This window comes from Globicephala melas, chromosome 19, assembly GCF_963455315.2.
Source record: "Globicephala melas chromosome 19, mGloMel1.2, whole genome shotgun sequence".
NCBI lineage: Eukaryota > Metazoa > Chordata > Mammalia > Artiodactyla > Delphinidae > Globicephala > Globicephala melas.
This window is the reverse complement of record NC_083332.1, coordinates 49,374,559-49,398,368: the sequence shown is the minus strand read 5'-3', so window position 1 is coordinate 49,398,368 and position 23,810 is coordinate 49,374,559. Positions and strand designations below refer to the sequence as shown.

The 23,810-nt window shown below is 47.6% G+C and overlaps 1 protein-coding gene across 6 annotated transcripts in view; it reads left to right on the top strand.

Annotated features, from left to right (window-relative positions):
* IL34 (interleukin 34) overlaps window positions 1-23,810 on the top strand; it is a 63,671-nt gene that overhangs the window by 38,138 nt on the left and 1,723 nt on the right. For 4 of the 6 annotated variants that reach the window (XM_060288340.2, XM_060288339.2, XM_060288338.1 and 1 more), the window contains 4 exons: window positions 14,610-15,021; window positions 20,219-20,352; window positions 21,169-21,246; window positions 21,534-21,695. In XM_060288340.2, coding sequence (XP_060144323.1) covers window positions 14,994-15,021; window positions 20,219-20,352; window positions 21,169-21,246; window positions 21,534-21,695 — 402 coding nt within the window. In that variant the 5' untranslated portion in view covers window positions 14,610-14,993. Of the gene's footprint in view, window positions 1-14,609; window positions 15,022-15,110; window positions 15,217-20,218; window positions 20,353-21,168; window positions 21,247-21,533; window positions 21,696-23,810 lie in introns of those variants that run through there. The other 2 variants (XM_030863415.2, XM_060288342.1) reach the window with 2 other exon arrangements.

Below are 23,810 nucleotides of genomic sequence, written 5' to 3'. Positions count from 1 at the left end.
TACTGTGGACTCCTCTGGAGAGGGTCTAGGGACATGTACAGAGTCAGTACATATGGGCTGAAGTGTCCTTTCCTAAAGTGAGGAACCATTGGTTTGATTCTTTTTTAGCAAACCCAACTCCAAACTCCTTCCTGGTGTAATGGACAACAGAAACTGGGGTTTTGGGAATCCCCGGTGGTCCAGTGTTTAGGACTCTTTGCTTTCACTGCCGTGGGTCTGGGTTCAATCCCTGGCCAGGAAACTAGGGTCCCACAAGCCATGTGGTGCAGCCAAAAGAAAAAACAAAAAAAACCCCGACCACTGGGGTTTTCCATCCAGTTGGGAAAAAATGCATGTTTCTGATCTTAGCCTTTTTTTTCAGTTTCGCTCTGTTGTCCTTTGGTTAACTTTCATCTCAAAACAAAACAAAACATTCCAAAACCCAAAAAACAAAATTAAACAACCTTAATCCTGTTACACTCAGTTTTTGTTTATATAATGTTTTGGAGGTTGTCCCAGTAGGCTTTGGGACTCACTGCTCTATTGTTTCTCAAGAAGGGAAAAAAGTTGAAGGAGTCTGGATATGTAACAAACCTCTGGGTTCTCAGTCACTGGGGAATCCAGTGCCCAATCCAAAGAAGAGGCATCCACTTGGCAGTGCAGCCAGTGGTTAAGACTTCCAGGCCAATTTGTCTGGGCTCAAATCCCTCCTCTGTGTACTGCTTTGTGACCTCAGACAAGTTATATCACCTCTCTGGTCCTCAGTGCCCTCATTGAAAATGAAAGATAATAATGGTCCTACCTCTAGCCTTGTTGTGAGGATTCGGTGAGTTCATGCCTGGCAAGTTCCTTGGCCATAAATGTGGGGGATCCGGAATGGAGATTAGAGCATCCAGTGTGGATTGGGCCAGGTGGTCTTTGCATTCAGTGACTTTCCTGACCTTTGCTGATGCCAATCCTCATGCAGATATCTGCCGGTGTGCTTAGGCAAGTGACTGGCAAGTTCTCAGGGTCAGGGGCTTCTAAGATGAAGCAAAATAATGAAATAAAAATTCCCCTTTTGTAAGTGTCTGGGCTGCAGAAAGCAAAGGAATGGAAGATTCCTTAAGGTTGATATTTCAGATAATAAATTTGTGAGTTACTGAAGAGCTGAGTTAAGGCTCTTGGCCCCTAATCAGGCTTTTCTGCAGCCTTTAATTCTAAGGCTTGGACCTCCCTCAGAAGTGTGTTGGTTCATTTTTGAATGGGGCATCTGCAAGTTGGCTTTCTTAGGTAGTGCTGCCTGTAGTCCCCATAGTATTTGTGTCTGAGAGGGTAAAAGAGGCATTTTGCTGTGGGCAGAGGGAACAGATGCGGAGGTTGGTTGAGTGTGAAGGGAGCCATTGGGAGGGAGGGGCTCCCTGGGCAGTGCCCTGGTTCTCCCACTAAATGTGGATTCTGAACAGCATTGCCTGGCTCTCCTTCAGGTGTTTTGTCTAATTTGGTGAAGCAGGAGCCAAAGGAGGCCTCATCACCAGCTTGCTGTTTCCAATGAGCTATTTGCAATTTTTAAAATTGTAGTATAATTACTTAAAATAAAAGGCACAGACCTTAAACATTCTGTTTGATGGTTTGTTAGTTTCCTAGGGCTACCGTAACAAAGTACCACAAATTTGGTGGCTTAAAAGAACAGAAGTGTGTTCTCTCACAGGCCTGGAGGCTAGAAATCCAGAATGAAGGTGTCAGCAGGGCCATGATTTCTTTGACTTTTCATTGCCTCTTCCTGGCTTCTTGTGGTTGCTCACAATTCCTTGGCTTGTGGACATGTCATTCTGATCTCTGTCTTGATCGTCACGTTGTATTCTCCCTGTGTGTCTCTATTTTCTCTTATAAGGATGCCAATCATTGGATTAGGGCCTTCCGTAATCTGGTATGACCTCACTCTAATTTAACGAATTAAATCTGCAAAGCCCCTATTTCCAAATAAGGTCACATTCTAAGATTCCAGTGGACATGAATTTTGGGGGGACACTATTCATCCCAGTACAGATGGCTTTTGACAATTGTGTATACCCAGGTGACCACCACCCCAGTCAACAACCAGGATATTTCCATCACTATGGATTTGCTCATGCCCCTTTCTAGTCAGTTCATACCACTACCACCCACCCTAGACAATCACTGTTCTGATTTCTGTAACTGTAGATTAGTTTTTTGCCTGTCCTTGCATTCAAGTAAATGGAATTATGTAGCATGTGCTCTTTCACGTCTGGCCTCTTTTGCTCAGAATGTTTTTGAGATTCATCCATGTTGTTGCGTGGATCACCAGTTTGCTCCTTTTTCTTGCTGAGTAGTCTTCTGCTGTGTGATTATACCACGGTTTGTATATCCATTCTTCTATTGATGAACATTTGGATTGTTTTCAGCTTTTGGAACTGCATATTATTCATAGCATGAATATAGTAGCAATGCACATTCTTGTTTGTTCTTTTTGTGGACATAGATCTTGATTTTTCTAGGTTAATACTAGGAGTAGGATTGCTGCTTCATAGGGCAGGTGTATATTTCACTTTATTAGAATTGCCAAACAGTCTTCCAAAATGATCGTATCCTCCCAAGAGCGATGTGTAAGAGTTCCGGTTGCAAAAAAAAAAAGAGTTCCGGTTGCTTCGTATCCTCGTGAACTTGGTTACTTTCTTGGTGGTAGTTATTTTCTTTGATGCATAGAGAGGATAACTCTGCAGAGGTTTCCATCCACAGAGCTGTCGAGCTGAAGTCCCTCCAGCTACTGACTTCTGCTTCCCTCCTTTTTGTTTTGTTTTGTTTTTTATCGTGTTGCTCCAAGGAAGCTTTCAGGCAGAAAGGTCTGCTGGAGTCCCTTTTTTCTGAGAAGAGCAAAAGTATGGACCCTCCACACTCTGTTCTACTCTTGAGTCTCCTTGCTTGTTGGAGGTCAGAAGTTGGAGGTCAGAGGTTGGAGTCCTTCAGAAGGACATCAGCAACTTTCTTGAAGCAGGAGCTGTTCAGAGTGTTCAGGGCTCCCACGTGACTTGTTCCACACTGTGTTTGTTTGTTTCTTTCTTTCACAGTCAAGTGTTTTGCTCACAGATCTCTATTGATGGTACACAAGCAACAGCAATAAAGGAAATCATTCAAAAGTAAAAGAGAGAAGTTCACTGGTCTTGGAATATATGTGGGGAGTGGGGGTGGATAAGTTGCCTTTAAAGTTAAAACTGTAAAATTACCACTTAATAAAAGCCTGTGCTTTGAAAAAATTTAAAAAAGAAAGCTTAAGTTTTCCAAAACCCATCTTTACTGCAATTTATAATAGTGAATAATAAAAATAGTAAATACTGAGCTACTGCATACCATCCCATGTTCTAAGTTTTCCATATATAGAAACTCGGTAAATACTCCCATAACGCTTTGAGGTCAGAATTTTGTATCAAGGCCATTTTACAGATGAGGAACCTGAGGCAAGAAGAGGATGCTGACCTCTCCCAAGGCAAGGTGGAGCCAGAATTTGAACTCAAGGGTTCTAGCTTCAGAGTCTGTACATATCTTACCTGCACATTTTTTCCTTAGGGTCATTCACATTTTGGAAACCTAGTCACATTTATTCAAAAAGGAAACATTATATCACTACCATAAATGGGAGATTCATATCACTTGCCAAAGATAGATGATAACTATAAAAACAAATACTCTGATAACAGTATTATTCTAACTTATTCCTATTGTTTCTCCCCCCAGCACCTTTTTTTTTTTTTTTATGGTTTGTGCTTTTGGTGTCAAATATAAGAAAATTTTGCCCAACTCAAAGCCACAAGTATTTTCTCCTAGAATTGTTATAGTTTTAGGTTTTGCAATTATGTCTATGATCCATTTCAAGTTATTTTTATGCATGGTGTGAGGTAAGGGTTATGTTTAATTTTTTTTAAGTAAGGATTTCCAGTAGTTTCTGCAGCATTGGTTGAAAAGACTCCCTTTCCATGTCTTCTCTGGGTCTGACGTTTCCCCGGGAATGGGAGGATTAATTCTCACAGTCGCTACAAGGAGAAAAAGGTACAATCATTGTGCTACACTGGATATATACCCATTGGCACACGGTCAGGACTCAATAAACAGCAATTAGTTCTCAGATTATGGTAACTGCTTTCCTGTGGTTTGGCATTTAAGTTGTTTCCAGTTTTCTTTCTTCAAGTGTAAACAGCAATGCAATGGATATTCCAACCGTACTGCTTTTTTTTTCTTTAAAATTATTTTAGAGTATATTTACACATCTTAATCCATACTACAATTAGTGTTAGAAGTGTTTGGATTCATGCACTCTGCCAGAAGCCAGAAGCCAGAAGCCATGCATTGCTTTTGAATTAGCTCTGCTTCTAACTAGAGGGAGCTCCTTGAGAGTGCTAAGAACTGGAATCATCACCTTCCCTGGCAACCCCCTGCCACCATCCCCAGTGGGTATTTTCTCATCTTCCCTTTAGCTGCACACACTCCCATGATACTGTTTTCTACTCATTTATTTACCTCCTTGCCTCCCCCACTGGCCTGTATACCTCTTACTGGAATCACACCTTACCAGTTCCCAGCACAGTGGCTGCACATAGTAGGTGCTTAATAAATGTTGACTGTAAGAACAGCGTGCAGCACAGCATGAACTAGTACTGCCGCTGGATCTGTGGACTTCTCCGAGATGAGCTCTCTGATAACATTGTTCTTTTAGCACTGGTGCTTTCGTTCCAAGACATCTCATCATTTAAACAGCTTTCTCTAAGTGTGGATTGTGTGCCATTAGTTAATGTTGGATGGCGTAACATGGTACTGGTACTTGGATCCTGCATTAAATAACATTGAATCCCAAAGTGAGGAAATTTCTTTTCAGTTCTTTTTCAATCCTTCTTACTTCTCTAGGAAAGGGTTTCTCAGCCTCAGCACTGCTGACATTTGGGGGCTAAAAAATTCTTTGCTGTGGGGCGGCTGCCCTGTGCAGGGTAGAATGTTTACAGCATCCTGACCTCCACCCACTAGATGCCAGTAGCACCACCACCCCCAGTTCTGACAACCAAAGATATCTCTAGGCATTGCCAAATGTCACCTGGGGGACAAAATCCACCTCCCAGCTGAGAATGACTGCTCTAGGAGAAAGACTCAGTCTGGTGCTAATATATTTCAAACACCTCTCTAACCCTTGCTAGTCTCCCTTTTCCAAAAAGAGAGAGCAGATCCCTAGTTCAGCAGGCAATGCTTTCTCACTTGAATTTACATTATTTTGCTTTCCTTGATGTTACTTTCTCATTTTGGCAAGTTAGAATTGTTTTCCTCTCAATGTAAGTGTTATGAAGTTTTCTTTACAAATAAATTTCAGTAAAAAGGTGAGTGACTATAGAGAAATATACCTCAAACATGTGGATATGGCCCAGATAGCTCTGTGCTAGACGCCTGGTTCTAAGGAAACATTGAGTATCTTATCTTCCTGTTTCAGTGCTTCTGTCGTCTGCAGCACTGGGCAGGCTTTTATGTTTTTCTTTTTAAAAATTAATTAATTAATTATTTTTGCTGTGTTGGGTCTTCATTGTTGCGTGCAGGCTTTCTCTAGTTGCGGTAAGCGGGGGCTACTCTTCGTTTTGGTGCACGGGCTTCTCATTGCGGTGGTTTCTCTTGTTGTGAAACATGGGTTCTAGGTACACGGGCTCTATTTGTGGCTTGCGGGCTTTAGAGCGCAGGCTCAGTAGTTGTGGCGCATGGGCTTAGTTGCTCCGTGTGGGATCTTCCCCGACCAAGGATCGAACCCATGTCCCCTGCATTGGCAGGAGGATTCTTTTTTTTTTAAAACATCTTTATTGGAGTATAATTGCTTTACAATGGTGTGGCAGGTGGATTCTTTTTTTTTTTTTTTTTTTTTTGCGGTAAGCGGGCCTCTCACTATTGTGGCCTCTCCTGTTGCAGAGCACAGGCTCCGGACGCGCAGGCTCAGCGGCCATGGCTCACGGGCCTAGCCACTCCGTGGCATGTGGGATCTTCCCGGACCGGGGCACGAACCCGTGTCCCCTGCATCTGCAGGTGGACTCTCAACCACTGTGCCACCAGGGAAGCCCCAGGTGGATTCTTAACCACTGCGCCACCAGGAAAGTCCAGGTTTTTTTGTTCTGCTTCACCTAAGTCAATACTCCAGCTTGGGAGATGCCCTAGGGATCTGGTGTAGGTGCCAAGCCTCCCAGATATGCTAACACTGATCACATACATGCATCACCTGTCAGAAGTGTACTGCCTGCTACAGGCATTTGGTCTGTGGACCCAGGAGTGAGTCTTGGTTGATAAAATCATTCAGGTAGCTTTGGATTACAAGGGTAAAGGCAGCGCATGTCTTGATGCCAGCCAATCTTTTTCTGAGAAGCAGGCATTTGAAAACAAATCACACAGGCCTGGAGACTTCCTGATTTCATAGGTCAGACGTGGGAGGAAAGTACACTATGTCATTCATATCAGATATCTTGGCAAAGCTGCTGGCCTGCTACTGACTCTGCTTACCTCATGGGAAAAGGCTTGATCAGATAGCCATGTGAGTGAGAATATCACACTTAGCAACCCTTGATGAATTAATGGGTCTAGGCATTAAGCATTGATAGCTATCAACATCAGAAAAGAGTGAAAACCAGACATTACCTCCTGTTGGGAGAACCCAGCACCATGTGTAGTCGTGACAAAGGATTTATGCTTGAGTCTGATCCAACCCCCAGTGTGCAAAAGCAGAGAACAGAGGAATGTGTTGAATTGCACAGTGAGTGCAGACTGGGAGCACTCTCTGGGACACATATCCTGGGTTCTTTAACAGATGAAGTGTAAAAGGATGGGATGGAGGAGAAATCCTGTAGATTGTAGATTAAAAGAGGCTTAAAAGATATGAAATTTTAAAAATGGGCAAGGCTGAAAACTAAACTATACTGTCTAGGGAGGCACACTTGGTTGATAAAACCAGAAAGAAAGCCAACAAAGTGATTGCTGTAATAATTAGGATGCTGGTTACTTTTTTGGCGAGCTATAGTTGAGATGGGGCTCATGGAGGACCTTTTAGGCTGGCTGACTGGGTTCCATTCCTTGATTTCATGGTAGATATAAAGTTTGTTTATCTTATAATAATTCATTAAACTATACATTTGTTTTCTGTTACCTCTATGTTTTATTTTAAAATAGTTTTTAAAAAGCAAGGTGCAGGGCTTCCCTGGTGGCGCAGTGGTTGAGAGTCCGCCTGCCGATGCAGGGGACACGGGTTTGTGCCCAGGTCCGGGAAGATCCCACATGCCACGGAGCGGCTGGGCCCGTGAGCCATGGCCGCTGAGCCTGCACGTCCGGAGTCTGTGCTCCGCAACGGGAGAGGCCATAGCAGTGAGAGGCCCGCGTACCGCAAAAAAATAAAAAAATAAAAATAAATAAATAAAAAATAAAAAAAGGAAGTACCGATAGATGCTATGTCTTAGCCTACTCAGGTTGCCATAATAATATACCACAGCTTTCCAGGCGGCGGGGACGGAGGTGGGCCCGGCGGTCCGCGCGGCCTCCGGACTGGAGCCCGGGTCCCCGCCCACCCCAGCGCCCGCCACCAGCTGAGCCCCGCGTCGCCGTCCTGGGTCCCGGTGGCCGGAGGTGCGCCCGGGTCCGCGGGACAGGCGGGCGAAGAGGTCGCCTGTGTTGGGGGGCGGGGTGCGGCGAGGTTCCCGCGCCTCCCTGGAGCCCGTTCCGGGGCTGGGGCGCCGCGGTTTGCTATGCTCTCCGCACTCTCCCGGGCTCTGAAGCCTCGAGAACACGGCTAGGCAGCAGTAGTTTAATGGGGCCTGCTGGGAACTAGGGGCCTGATGGGGTCTCAGTTCTTGGCTGGCCCCGGAACAAGAGGTTGCCAGGCGTGTGACGGCAGCAGGTAGGAGTGAGATGCTGGTGCAGTGATGAGCAGGAAAGGAGGACAGTGGCGGTTGGCCTGTGAACCTAGGCAAGAATGACCAGCCAACACAATCCAGACCAAGGTCCGTGGGCCCAGCTCGGTCCTGTGAGGCTGGTCAGTGGAACAGACCTGAAGGTGTGGCTCTTGTCACTCTAGGACTGGCTTTGGGACAGATCCAGCTGATGAGGCCAGGGCACCGTCCTCAGTTCTCCAGGAGAGTGCGCCGGAGTGGAGCCAGGGGGTTGTGCCTGACTCAGCACTGCGGCCACGCATGTCCAGTCTGCTGGCAAGGGCAGTGGAGAGCCAGGGGAAGTCATGGCCTTGGGAATGTCCTCTGATGAAAAAGAACCTTCAGGCTTATAAAATAACTTTTGTGTGGAACGTTGGTGTGTTGAAAAGCAGTTCTGTGTGCTGTTCCCCCTTGGTGTGGATCAGCAGTGCTGAGGCAGCAGGCATGATACGAAGTGTGAGCAGAGACCGTTTGGAGTCCCCAGACTCCAGGGAAACTAGAGGTGACAGCCAGCCTAGTGAAGAGGACAGGAGTTGGGGCTTGTGGTGGCAGCCCAGCAGGTGCCCCTCGTCTCAGGGCCCTAATCCTGGCTCCAGCCGGGTGGTCAGGGGAGCTGCAAGGTCTTCTGGGCGAGCAGAGCTCACAGTCCTAAGCTGTTCTTCGTTGTGTTTGGGTCATCTCCCCCCATCCAAGAGGAGAAATCTAGATGAGGTTTAAGAATTAGTGCTTTCAAAGGTAAATAAATATGTGAGGTGATGGATGGGGGAATCCTTTCACAATGTATATGTATACCAAATCATCACGTTGTACACTTTAAATACCTTACACTTTTATTTGTCAATTATACCTCAATAAAACCAGAAAAAAAAAAGAATTAGTGCTTTAAGAATGTGGATCTCATAGTTGAAACCTTGGAACACGTGTTTTCAGCCCAAGGTGTTAAAGTGAATGGAAGGATTCAATGCCTTTTCAAGGAGGGTGTCTCCATGTGGGCAGAACTAGAGAATAAATGGGTCTTGAATATATACCATAGACTGGGAGGCTTAAACAACAGAAATTTATTTTCTCACAGTTCTGGGGGCTGAACTCCAAGATGAGGGCACCAGCATGGTTGGTTTCTGGTGAGTGCTCTCCCCTTGGGTTGCAGACAGCCACCTTCTGGATGTGTGCTCACGTGACCTCCTTTTTATGGGATCATGGAGAGAGAGAGAGAGAGAACAAGCTCTCTGGTGTCTCTTCTTATAAGGGCACTAATCCTGTCATGAGGGCCCCACCTTCAGGACCTCATCCAACCCTAATTACCTCACAAAGACCCCATTTCCAAATAACATCACATTGGGGGTTAGAGCTTCAACACAGGAATTTGGCAGAGGCACAAACATTCAGTTTACATGATGAATGAACCCTGCAAATATTATGCCAAGTGACGGAAACTGGTCACAAAGGATCACATATTATAAGATCCTATTTACATGAAAGGTCCAGAATATGCAAATCCATAGAGATAGAAAGCAGATTAGTGGTTGCCAGGGGCCAGGGGGAAGAGGAAATAAACAGTGATTGCTGATGACTATAGAGTTTATTTTTAGGTTGGTGAGAATGTTCTGGAATTAGATTATGGTAATTGTTGCACAACTTTGTGAATATACTAAAAATCTCCACTGAATTATGCCCTTCAGAATGGCAGACTTTATGACATGTGAGTTATATCTTAATTAATTAATTTTTTTAGGTTTTTTTTTTTGATGGGGACCATTTTTAAAGTCTTTATTGACTTTGTTACAATATTGCTTCTGTTTTATGCTTTGGTTCTTTGGCCACGAGGCATGTGGGTTCTTAGCTCCCTGACCAGGAATCAAAGCCCCATCCCCCGTGTTGGAAGGCGAAGTCTTAACCACTGGACCGCCAGGGAAGTTCCTTAAATTTTTTTTTAAAAAGAGAGGAAAAAAGACATAGAGACCCATCAATCAGTGGACCAACTTACTGGGCTCTTAATTCAAACAAAGCAACTTAAAAAAAGACGTTTTTTAAACAACCAGGGAAAATTGAATGTGGATTCTTTTTTTTAAAATTTATTTTTAATTGATGTAACATTGGTGTATAATATTACATGTTTCATGTATGCAGCATTATATTTCTACTTCTGTATACACTACAGCCTGCTGACCACCAAAAATTTAGTTTCCATCCATCACCATACAGTTGCCAACCATATAGTTACAACATATGTTACCCATTTTGCCCTTCTCACCCTTCCGCTCTGGTAACCACTACTCTGTTCTCTGTATCTACATGTTTGTTTTTGTTTGGCTTGGTTTGTTCGTTTGTTTTTTATATTCCACGTGAGCAAAATCATATGGTATTATATTTCTCTGACTTATTTCACTTAGCTTGATACCCTCAAGGTGCATCAGTGTTGTCACAGATGGCAAGATTTCATCTTTTTAATGGCTGAGTAGTATTCCATTGTATATATAATATATGCTACATCTTCTTTATTTATTCATCCATTTATTGGCACTTAGGTTGTTTCCATATCTTGGCTATTTAAAATAATGCTATGATGAACATAGGGGTGCATATCTCTTCTCAAATTAGTATTTTCATATTCTTTGGATAAATACCTAGAAACGTTGTGGGGAGTTCCCTGGTGGCACAGTGGTTAAGAATCCACCTCCCAATGCAGGGGACACGGGTTCGAGCCCTGGTCTGGGAAGATCCCACATGCCATGGAGCAACTAAGACCGTGCGCCACAACTACTGAGCCTGCGCTGTAGAGACCACGGGCCACAACTACTGAGCCTGCGTGCCACAGCTACTGAAGCCCGCACGCCTAGAGCCCATGCTCTGCAACAAGAGAAGCCACTGCAATGAGAAGCCTGTGCACTGCAACGAAGAGCAGCCCCCACTCACTGCAACTAGAGAAAGCCCGCAAGCCAGCAATGAAGACCCAAAGCAGCCAAAAAAGAAAGAAAGGAAGGAAAAAAGAAAAAAAAAGTTATATATATAAAAAAAATACCCAGAAGTGTTGGGAATTCCCCGGCGGTCCAGTGGTTAGGACTCTGTGCTTTCACTGCCGTGGGCCCAGGTTCAATCCCTGGTCGGGGAACTAAGATCCCACAGCCACATGGCGTGGCCCAAACAAACAAACAAACAAATAAACAAAAAAACCCAGAAGTGAAATAGTTAGGTCGTATGGTAGTCCTATTCTTAATTTTTTGAGAAAACTCTGTACTGGTAACACTCTGGCTTTACCAGTTTACAGTTCCACTAACATTGAATGAGTGTTCTCTTTTCTCCACATACTCACCAACACTTGTTATTTCTTGCCTGTTTGATGATAGCAGTTCTAACAGATGTGAGGTAGTATCTTACTGTGGTTTTGATTTGTATTTCCCTAATAATTAGTGATGTTGAACATCTTTCCATGTGCCTGTTGGCTATCCGTATGTCTTCTTTGGAAAAATGTGTATTCAGCCTCTCTGCCCATTTTTTAATCAGGTTGTTTGTTTTTTGCTGTTGTTGAATTGTATGAGTTCTTTATTATGAATATTAATCCCTTATTGGACATATGATTTACAAATATCTTCTCCCATTTGGTAGGTTGTCTTTGTTTTGTTGGTGGTTTCCCTCGCTGTGCGGAAGCTTTTTAGTTTGATACGGTCCCGTTTGTTTATTTTTGCTTTTGTTTCCCGTGCCTGAGGAGACATATCTAGAAAGATATTGGTAATACTGATGCCCAAGAGTATACTGCCTATGTTTTCTTCTAGGAGTTTTATGGTTTCACGTTTTACATTAAAGTCTCTGATCCACTTTGAGTTGATTTTTGTGTATGGTGTGGGATAGTGGTGTAGTTTAATTTTTTTGCATGTGGATGTCCAGTTTTCCCAACTCCATTTATTGAAGAGACTATCCTTTCGCCATTGTATGTTCTTGGTACCTTTGTAGTGAATTAGTTGTGTGGGTTTATTTGAACATGGATTCTGTATTAGATGATATAAGGGATTATTGATTTGGAAATGTGCAATAGTAGTAATGCGATTATATATTTTTTAAAAATCCTTACATACTGGTAAAATGGCCTGTCTGGGATTTGCTTTAAAATACTCTAGGGAAAAAAATGGAGGATGGGTGAAACAGGAATGACAGAATATTGATAATTTTTGAAGCTGAATGAGGATCTGAAGCTGAATTTTTTCAGCTGAATTTTTTGAAGCTGAATTTTGAAGCTGTATGAGGATCCATTATCCTATTCTACCTTATTTGGGTTTGTTTAACAATACTATAATAAAGTTTCAAAACATAAATCAAATATGGTAGAGGGGAAAAAAAAGTCTGGATTAGTATTGAATTCCAGAAAGTTCATCCTCCAATAGAAGATGCTGAGCTGGGCCCTAGGGCAATGAAAGCACACCTTTGCCCCCAAGGCTTCCTGAGCTTCATTCAGAGAGAAGCCACTGGAACCACTCCCAGAAGATGCTTTGGCTTAGAATTGACCTGGCTTTTTACAGAGCATTTGCAGAGATGATGCACTTTCAGGCTGTATCAATTAGTTTTTGTTGTGTAACAGACTACCCCCAAAGCTTAGTGGTTTAAAATAAACAAACACTGATTATTTCTCATGATTCTGTGGGGCAGCTGGGATTCTGGGCTGACTTGAAAGGGGCCAGATGGACTAGTTTAGGACGGTCTCACTCAAATGCCTGAGGCCTCCTATAGGAAGCTAGCCCGGAATTGTTTACATGACATGAAGCCCTCCCAGCAGCAAGAGAGGACAAGCCAAAGGCATAGGCACATCCCACTGGTCAGAGCGAGTCACACGGCCAAGCCCAGATTAAAGGGGGGTGGAAATAGAGCCACCTTTGCAGATTGGACTTGTACTGAATGGGATATGGGAGCCGAGGGAGCCAGTCAGGGATCTGACTCAGCCCATCTCTCTGAATGAGACTTACTACTCAGATGTGGCCAAGAGTGGGTCCTGTGTTATTCATGTGCCCCAGGTCTAGAATCCTCTTTCCACTGAGCAGAGGTGGTGAATGAAATGTTATTCAGAAATATAGACCCTGGGCTAATGGAATTAACCAGAAAAAAATCATTCCTTTTTATGCTTTTGTTTATCTTCTTTTTTCTGTGGCCTCAACTTAGCCCTATTTTTCATCCACCTCCTCCGTAAACTGAGCATCTGTGACTCACTCTACAGGGCTGCTAGTTGCTAGAATGTCCTTCCCCACATTCTCAAAGGGCAGAGGAGCTTGATTCACAGGAGGACGATGGGGTTGGGCATGAGGCCTTGGGACAGCTCCCTCCCCCCAGGCCTGTTTCCTCACCTCTGGATGTGGAGGTTGCCTGGAATGTCTCTGAGACCCTCGTGGCCCTGCCCTGCTTACAGGGAAGCTGTCAAGCTGGAGCAGGTGGTCCAGTGCTCTGTCCCCTGGGCCTCAGGTCAGGCCTGGTCACTTTGGGGAGAAGAATGCTCTGTGTAGGTGTAATAGATTGGTTGCAAAAGTGGCCCTAATTCTTCACACGTACCCCCATCCGTAACTTTTTTCTTTTTAATTGAAGTATAGTCGATTTACAATGTTGTGTTACTTTCAGGTATACAGCAAAGTGATTCAGTTATATATGTGCTCGTGTTGCTCATTCGTTTGAGGCACTATCTGTTGCCTTCCCACTAAGGAACGTGTAGCTCCTTGTCACCCGCTTCCCTCACCACTCATGTGCACCCTCCCCAGGCCCTTGTCCTTCCAGGATCCTTCAGTCATGCTTCTGTTAAACTAACTTTCACTTTTTACTTGCTACTGTGACTTTGAAAATGCTATTTGCAATTGAATTATGTAGAATAATATTCCAACTTTTACTTGTCCAACTTTTCTCTGCATGAGCTTCTAAAGGGCTGTTCCAAAGCCCTGGGTAGAGTGGGGGTGGGGTGGGAGAGGCCATTCTCAAACTCCTCCCCCTCCCTCTTCCCCACCAGAGACAGACAGACAGACAGACACCCCCATTCTTTTAGGTGATTTCCTCTGTGCCCCTCTCCCTGGGAGAAGGCTCTGGCTTCTGTGCCATTAGGTACCTCCCACTTTGTGCCTTCCTGGCTTCCGCACATCTCCCCCATTTCAGTGGATGGGTGGGACCACAGATGGCACCCAGGATTAGGGCTCTGTGGTGTGGCATGAAGGTGACCATGACCCCAGTTCTCACTTTCTCAGCTTCTCTGTCCCGGTCTGGTGGTCTAGGGTACGTGGTGGGAGCCTTTCTGGGAGATTTCTGAGTGAGGAGGTGGCTAGGAGAGTGTTCTCTGGGGCATGGAGGGGTGCAGAGCCCGATTCTGGGCTTTTTTTTAACCTCCCCGCAGTTCAAGCCATTCATGTACTTTACTTGTGATCTACCGCCTTCAGGAAGCTCCCTTGATTTAACCCACACAGCTCATTCATTCCTTGGTCCTGCTTTCGTTTTGGCCCCAGGCTGTCAGCTGGTGTCCTTTTAACTTACTCCTGGGCTGGGGCTGCCCTTTGGTTGTTCTGTCATTCCTGTGTCCCCAAGTAGCCAGCAACCGGGGCAGGGCTGTGCACCTCTGGCCTTCCCTGGTGGTCCCGGCCAGCGGTGGGTGCAGCCTGCACAGTAGGCTCTGCGCGCCTGTGGCTGATGGCTGAGTGGCAGCACCACTCTTACATAATCAGTTTCTCTCCTCCTTTCTCTTTCCAGAGCCAGATTTCACACTGAGCAGCTGCAGACAGAGAAATCAGAGAAAGCACAACCCAGCCTCAGATTCCGAGGGGCCTGCTGGGGACTCTCTCCTCCTGCTTGGAAGGAAGACCCCGAGGCAGCCGTTTCAGGCCAGGTCTTGGCTGCCATGGGACTCAGAGCCACCGCCCCCCGGCTGCCCTCTGCACTGCCAGGCAGATAAGGGTGAGCCCTGCCCAGGAGCACCTGCCACCTCCTGCTGGGCCACTCCTCCGTGGCTAGTCCTTCCTCGACTTTGGGCCACCTTTGCTGACCCGAGGCCATGTAGGCCCCACTCAGGCCTCTGTGGATAGACACATTGCTGGGGACATCACCTCTGCTCTCTGGGAGACCCAGCGCACCACCATGCCCCGGGGATTCGCCTGGCTGCGCTGTGAGTACTGGGGGGGGGGGGTCTGTGGGGACTGCCCAGGGAGAGCTTGGCCCAGAGCCAGGCTTTGTAACCATGGCAACCAGGGCATTCTTCCTGGTGAGAAGTTGAGATGCTTCCCAGCTTAATGGCAGGCACCCTTGGGGACTCCCACGCCGTCTGCCCTGTCTCCAGCTGACTGCAGCTCAGACGGGCAAGGTGGGTATGAGCCTTAGGCTGGGTGGGCACAGTCAGTGGGTCACAGGGACAGGGCAGGCACTGGGGGTAGGAGGCAGCGTCTCACCTGCTCAGACTCATTGGTGCTCATTGGGGAGTACGGTGGGGATGGAGGTGGCAGAGAGATGATTTCTGGCCTCCCTGGGCGTGACCAGCCAGGGGTGGGGGCTTGTGAAGTTGCCTGGGCCCCGAGACACATGGGAGAAGTGCAACCTGCTCTCTCTGCCTTTCCCTCCATAAAGAACTAAATCAAAAGGCAGAAAGAGGACAGTGTCCTTGGGGAAAAGAAAAATAGTTGAAATGAGGACAGAAAAGAAAAAGAATCGACAAGTCTCTCAGGCCTGCCTGCTGGTGGGAGGCCAGACCAAGCTCCCTTCAGACTCCAAGATTCAATTTAATTGACTTAAATTCAACATATTTTTTTCTGGTGCCGCCCACATGCCCACTGGAGAGACACTGCCATGGCGACAAGGACCTGGGCTATCTCGTGCATGTCTCTCTAACACCTGGCATGGAGTTAGGTGCTAGGAACTATGTGCCCCTTGCATGAGGTCCAGGGTCTGACCCTGTGAGGGATTCTCAGAGGAGCTGGGTCCACCCTGGCCCTTGTGGAGGGTACTGCAAAGGGTCTGGATGTTCAGAACAGGTGGAAGGACCCAGACCCAGTGTTCTGGAATCTTCCAAGTCCTGAGGAGCAGGGCGAGCAGGAGAAACAGCACGGCGAGGTGCCACTTGAAATGGTCTCAGAGGTGCGTGGGGAGGTGAGGACGGTGTTCCTTCCAGGGAGAGGGAGCAGCGGAGCAAAGGCTCAGCAGTGAGAGCGTGAGAGGCCAGGCTGGAAAGCTGGTTTGGGCTCAGGTGGCTGAGGCCTTGAAAGCCAGGGTGAAGAGTGGCTAATTCATGAGGTAACAGGGAGCCCTGGAAGGTCCGTGACCTGGGCGTGGGAGCTGAGATTGAGAGTTACTCTGCTTTCGAGAGATCAATCTGGCCGTGCTTTGGGGAGTTGCTGTTACAACCTCCTGGGCAGGATGTGATGAGGTGATGAGGGTTCCTTCTGGAGATGGAAGTGAGAATGAAGAGGCCTGGCAGAGGGGACAAAGCTCATGAAAGCAGAGCGCAGGATTGGCAAGGACTGGCCGTGGGGCGAGGGGGAGGGAGGGCTGAGGATTAGGGGCTCAGAGCGGGGCTGGGGTGCTAGAAAAGGAGTGGCTGCCGTAACAGATTGCCACAATCTTGGCTTAAAACAGCAGAAATGTATTCTGTCACAGCTTTGGAGGTCAGAAGTCTGAAATCAAGTTGTCAAGGTTATGCTTCCTCTGAAGGCTTTAGGGGAGGATCCTTCTTGCCTCTTCCAGCTTCTGGTGGCTTCTGGCATTCCTTGGCTTGTGGCTGCATCACTCCAATCTGCCTTCATCTGCGAAGGCCATGTGAATGGTCTTTCCTTACATGTGTCTCTGTGTCCTTTCCTCTTCTTATAAGGACACTGGTCACTGAATTTAGGGCCCACCCTAAATTCAAGAGGATTTCATCTGGAGATTCTTAATAACATTTGCAAAGACCCTATCTCCAAATAAGGTTGCATCTGAGGTTCTTGGTGAACATAAATTTGGGGGTATTTACACACACAGGCACAGATATGGGGGTGGTGGACAAGCCCCATTTGTCATTGCGCACAGGACGTTACTCTTTCTTCAGTCTCCTCTTCTGTCTTACAGGCCTCTTAACTGTGGAAATAGCGGGGCACGGCGGGCCTCCCCACCAGGGTTGCACTAACTGTGGGGCTTTCAGAATGCAGAGGGTACGTGAGGCTACAGCTGTGCTGTCCCTGCCTAGTTACCAGTTTGCTGGCCTGTTTTTCGGAGTGGAGGCAACAGGAAGGGAGCTTAAAACTGGGAATGGTAGTTGGGCTGCAGACTTGGAGGAGGTCTAAGTTTGGGAGAAGGCAGATCATCTATGGACAGAGTTTCTGGGGACAACCCATGTGTGCCAGGCTGGGAAGCACAGAGGCTCTGTAAGTCTCTGCTACGAGGCTAGTGGCCAGGCCCCCAAAGGCTCCAGACTGGGAATCAGATGAGGGCAGGTGGGGTAGGACTTGGGGTGGAGTGGGCAGCTACAGGGTGACTGCCACATTGGAAAGAAGACTCAGTGTGGACAGGGATACTGATTTTTAAAGAAAAGATGGAAATTTGGATTTTTATGTGAAATCTCTGTGAACCAGAATGTGGCCCTAAGGACACCAATTTGTAAACTGTCACTTTCTGCCAAGTGCGGTCCCCAGACCAGCAGCATCAGTTTTACTTCAGGACTTGTTGGAAATGCAGATTCTCTGCACTCCCCCTGCCACTACCTCATACCTGCTCAACCAGATACCCTGGGTGAGCCATTACCAGCTTCTACAGGAGACCCAGATGCCTGATCCCGGTTCCCTGCTTGACATGAACGCCAAAGTGCTGATAACACGTCCTCTCTGTGGTTCACAGTGCTGTGCATTCACACACTGGCTGCTGCGTTGTCTGGTCAAGGCAGTGAGTGAGGGGCTTCCCTGGTGGCACAGTGGTTAAGAATCCACCTGCCAATTCAGGGGACACAGGTTCGAGCCCTGGTCCCGGAAATCCCACATGCCACGGAGGAACTAAGCCCGTGCGCCACAACTGCTGAGCCTGTGCTCTAAGAGTCCGCGAGCCACAACTACTGAGCCCACGTGCCGCAACTACTGAAGCCCGCGCGCCTAGAGCCTATGCTCCGCAACAAGAGAAGCCACTGCAATGAGAAGCCCGCGCACCGCAATGAAGAGTAGCCCCCGCTCACTGCAACTAGAGAAAGCCCGCACACAGCAATGAAGACCCAAAGCAGCCAAAAAAAAAAAGACAATGAGTGAATTGGACAGATGGTGCTAGAGACAGGGGTTGGTGGCTGGCGTAGGCAGGGGAGCCTCTGGGGAGGGAAGGAGTCTTGGTGAGACCTTGGGAAGGGGTCTGTCATGTGAGAGGATACCCAGGGCAGGGGCAACGTGTGAGCCTAAACCCTGAGGCAGGAATGATCCTGACCAGCAGGGGTGCCAAGCTGAGAGTGTTAATGATGTAGAGACAAGGGAGAAAGCAAGCAGGAACACTGGTTTATCTGTTCCCTTGTCCAAATATTGGGTTGAGAATATGGGAAGAGAGAGACAGAGGAAGTGCAAGATGGATTGCAAGTTTGCAAAAAATGTGGTGTCAGACTTCTATGAGGGGAAGGGCTGGTGGGCTGTAGGCCATAAGGGGCATGGGCTTGAGTGAACCTGAGCTTCTGGCCCAGCAGGGGCACAGGCATGGCAGCAGCACCGAGAAGGGGGTGGGAAAGTGAGTGTCAGCAGGCTCAGGCCCGTGAGGGTTTAAGAACAAAAGTCTCCCTAAGTGCCGGGGAAGTGAGGGCAGAAAGTCCAGTCAGTAGTTGCTGCTCACAACCAGGGGCGAATCAAAGAGGTGACTCAGCCTGCCTGGCTATCTGGGGGGAAAAAAGGAAGAAAGAGAAAAAGAGAGAGAGAGAGCGAAGGAGGAGGACGGAAGGGAGGAAGGAAGGAAGAGGGAGGAAAGGAAAAAAAAATACTGCTTTTGACCATAACAGTAATAGATACTAATTATAGAATGTAAAATATATCCTAAAAAATATAAAGGAGAACATAAAAATCTCCCATAGAGATTTGGTGCATTTCTTTCCATTGCGTTTTCTATGCACATATATACATAATTAACAAAATTTAAGTCATGCTTTATACCCAGATACAGTGTGTTGAATCATGCTTTTTAAAACTTTGCTAAGCACATCAAAAGTATTTTTCTTATCATATAAGCATATCATAAGTATTCTTTGGCAATGTGATTTTTATTGGCTACATTCGTTATTATTGAACATCTAGGCCACTTACAGATGTTCACTATTACAAAATAATACTGCAAAGGAAGACTTTGTCCACAGATCTTTTGGTTATGTCTCTCTTTTCTTCTCCTTCACATTTTTTCCTAGAAATGAGTTTAATGGGTCAAAGGGTGTGGACAATTTTAAAGCTTAGTGGGTCGAAGTGTGTGGGCATTAAGTCCATGAATAACAAAAATTGCCAAATTGCTTTCCAGGATGAGAGCATCTGCCTCACTATTTTGCCAGCAGCAAATGTTATTAAAATAAAATAAAACAACAGCAACAACAACAAAAAAGTCTTTCCATTTGGTAGGTGAAACGTATCGATTGTTTTAACGTGAATTTGTTAGCGAGGTTGAGTTTCAGATACATCTCTTGCCCATCTATATTTTGTTCTTTCTGCTCCCATCAACTTAACCCTTGTTCATGTTTGTTGCAAATTCTCTCAGATAATTTTTGTAAGTCTGTTCAGTTACACAGAAATCACACTGTTTTTAAAGTCACAGTGACCTGCAGTGGTGAAGGCTGGTAATGTTTGTATCGTTTGTTAGCGGGGAGGAGAAACAGCCTGAGTGAGGTTCGCTCAGCATCCCGGAAAGACCAGACTGGAAGGGCTGCTACAAACCTGCTGGTACCTCTAATTAAGAGGCATGTCAAGGTCTCTGGATGGAAAATGCAGCGAAAGGCTTTGAAAACTCGTAGGCCCTAGATGAGGGGCAGGGGTTGCCATGGAAAGGAGGCTGTGCCTGCCCCCTGGGGCAGGAGTGGGAAGGAGACTGGAGACCAATCCCAGGGCGTGGCTCCTGGGGGGCTTTGCCAGCCTGGGGTGGGAGATGGCTGGGCTGGACGGTTCATGCTTGCCTGCATTGCTGTCCTGCAGCCCGGACCGCAGGGAGAGTATTCCTGGCTCTGGGAAGGCCTCCTTGGGACGCTGCGCTCCCCACCCCGACCCTTCCGAGAGGACTTGTGACTGGGAAAAGGGAGGTTGTGTGCACAGCTCTGCGTACCCGGGCAGTGTGGGGGCCATGCAGGTGGCTCACGTGTTTTTTTTTTTTTTTTTTTTTCACGTGTTGTTTTGTGCGGTCCACAGATCTCGGGATCCTCCTGGGCATGGCCTTGGGGAACGAGGGTTTGGAGGTGTGGCCCTTAACCCGGAGCGAGGAGTGTGCCATCACTGGCTTTCTGCGCGACAAGCTGCAGTACCGGAACCGCCTTCAGTACATGGTAACCACGTGGGCACTCGTTGTGTCCCTCTTCCAAAGCCCTGTGGCTCATGGGACATAAGGACCTGGAAATTCAGTCCCTCTCCTTGGACTTGTGTCAGGCCTGTGCCTGCCATGGCTCCCTTCTCCCTCACACACACCCATGTGCCTCATCTGCACTTCCTGTCCCTGTTCCTGCCATCCATCCCTGGGGCCTCCAACCCTCCTGTCTGATCTGACCTTTGATCCCACCTCCACGTGGCACTCACCCAGTGACTCAGGAATGGATTCCAGGAAACCTTGGGGGAACCCCAGGCACTATTTAGCAGGGGAGATAAGGACCTAGAAATTAGAATGTTTGATTCTTTTTATAGGGTGGACCACATCACATGTGGCTCTGTAGGTCTTTTTTTTTTTTTTAACAGATTTTTGAGATATAGTTCACATACCACACACCTCACCTGTTCAAGTGTACATTTCTATGGCTTTTAGTGTATTTGCAAAGTCATGAAACCATCACCATGATAAGATTTAGAGCAATCTTTTAAAGTCATTTTCCTCACCCCTCCTAAAGGATATGATTCTCTAGGAGTAGTAAGCTTCTCATCCTACATTTTGGCCCGAGACTTATGCCTTAACATGTTTTGTTTTGTTTCACCTTCCCTGTGTCCCAGAGGAAAGAGCTGTCTTTATCCCAACTGGGAGCCAAGCACATGTTTTCTGTAGAGGACCACCGCTGCCATCAAGGGCCGGTCCTGCATCAAATTCTTCTCCGAGGTTGGGGGAGTCTGAGCAATTTCTGACTCTGATCTCATCCTTTGTTCTTGTATCTCCCCAGAAACACTACTTCCCCATCAACTACAGGGTCAGTGTGCCTTATGAGGGGGTACTCCGAATGGCCAACGTCACCAGGCTGGTGAGAATCCCCCCTCTGGAATGGGGAGGCCCCTGCCTCCTGGGACATCCTGTGGGCCCTGCCTGGAGGCACATTGGTCTGGGAAGATCCTGTTGCCAGGGGTCTTTCCTGGCCCCTCAAGCAAGCCTGCCCTTGGCTCAGGCCCCAGGTGCCCCTCCCACCCCATCCACAGTGGATGCCCGTGGTCTGCCCCCTGTGCAGGGCAAATGTGGGGGGCGGTCAGAGCTGTGGGGGGCAGGCCCAGAGGCTCCTGTCTGGGGTTTCAATAATTTCTCCTGTCCCTGCAGCAGAGGGCCCGGGTGAGCCAACAGGAGCTGCGGTATCTGTGGGTCTTGGTGAGTCTCAGTGCTACTGAGTGGGTGCAGGAGGTGCTGCTCGAGGGCCATCCATCCTGGAAGTACCTGGAGGAGGTACATACGCTGCTGCTGGATGTCAAACAAGGCCTCCCGGTGAGCCGTGCGGAGGTGCAGGTGGCCAGGGTGGGTGCGTGCGTGTGTGTGTGTGTGTGTGTGTGTGGCCAAAAACTATCAAGGGAGAAGGTAAAGGCATGGAAAGTTCTGGCATGTCCTGGAGAGTGTGGGAGAAATGGGGGGGGCAGGGTGGTGGATTGGGCTTGGGGGGCAAGAGATGCGCCTGAGACCCTGTTATGCTCTGCAACCCTGGGCGAGTCATTGATCCCTCTCACTTTATTTCCACATCTAAGAAAAGAGGGAAAGGGGGAGGGATAGATGGGTGGAGCACAGGGGGGTTGAGGGCGATGAAACTTTTCTGTATGATGCTGTAACGGTGAGTATAATTGCATTTGTCAAAGCCCATTGAATGTACAACAGAAAGAGTGAACCCTAACGTAAATGGACCTTAATTAATAATAATAATAGAGGTTCCCGATCGCTTCCTGTTCAGCAGTGTTGATCGGAGGCCTGGGGGATACGTCTTCCAAAAAGCCTAGAGAGTAAGGTGACGGGGTCGGTGTGTATCCTTGCAGGCCATGTGTGTGCAATGGGACCCCTCCCTACACCCCCGCCTTGCCCTACTGACCCCCCCAGCCCTCCTTAGGACCCTGGTACACAACTGCCCTGGGGCCCCACCTGCTGCCCAGCAAGAACAGCCAACAGGAAGCCAACTGTGAGCTGCTGCTGACACCAGGGCTCGGGGCCAGCACCTGCTTTTGCAGCTGCCGAGAACTTTGTGGAGGCTCTCCATTCTGGCGGGGACCGGGAGACCCAGCCACTTCCTTGGTGGCTTTCTTGTGCCTGTGGGCGGGGGGGGGGGAGGCGTTGGAGCTGACCTGGGGAACGGACTGTGTTCCATCCTCAGTTTTTCTTGGGAGTGTCTCTGGCTCTGTGAGCTCTGCTGAGCTGGGAAGGAGATTGTGGGTAGACTGAGGCCCTGCCCACCTGGGCTCTTCAGATTGAACCAGCTTGTTTTTTTAAAGATTTTTTTTTTTTTGATGTGGACCATTTTCAAAGTCTTTATTGAATTTGTTACAATATTGCTTCTCTTTTATGCTTTTGTTTTTGACCATGAGGCATGTGGGATCTTAGCTCCCCAACCAGGGATTGAACCCGCACCCGCTGCATTGGAAGGCGAAGTCTTAACCACTGGACCACCAGGGAAGTCCCTGAACCAACTTTTAACCTCTTCTTTCTCACAATGTTAATGGTTGACGGCCCGTTCCATATGTGCCCAACATCTATGGGGCAGTGGGTCCTCCCTCTAGGGAGAGGGCCATGGGCATGGGCCCCTTGGCCCTCCTGCCACCCTCACTTCTCTCTCTAAGTCTTTGTATATTAGTTTTTGGGGACTGCCGTCACAAATTACTACCAACTGGTGGCTTAAAACAACAGAAATTACTCTATCGCAGTTCTGTAGACCAGAAGTCTGAAATCAAGGTGTCAGCAGGGCCATGCTCCCTCCAAAGGCTGCAGAGGAGGATCTCTCCCACCTCTTCCAGCCTCTGGTGGCTGGTGGTGTTCTTGGCTTGTGCAGCATCACTCCACCCTCCGCCTCTGTCTTCACATGGCCTCTCCCTCTGTGTCCCAGAGAAGGACCTGTGTCCTTTCTCTTACAAGGACAACAGTCATTGGATCTAGGGCCCACCATAAATCCAGACTGATCTCACCTGGAGATCCCTGACTTAATTACATCTGCATAGACCCCATTTCCAAACAGGTCACATTCTCAGGTACTAGGGATTTGGGCCTTGGACAGAGCTTTTTTAGGGGGTTGTGGGGCAGGGGGACACACAGTTCAACCTAGAACACTTCACTTTTAGGAACGTCCTTCCCCAGCTCAGGTCCCGTGTTTCCTCCTGCTCCATGTCTTTTTTTTTTTTTAAGTATTATTTATTTATTTATACATACATTTATTTATTTTTATGTTTGGCTGCGTTCGGTCTTCGTTGCTGTGCGCGGGCTTTCTCTAGTTACGGCGAGCGGGGGCTACTCTATGTTGCGGTGCGTGGGCTTCTCAGCGGTGGCTTGTCTTTGTTGCGGAGCACGGGCTCTAGGCGCGTGGGCTTCAGTAGTTGTGGCATACAGGGGCTCAGTAGTTGTGGCGCACGG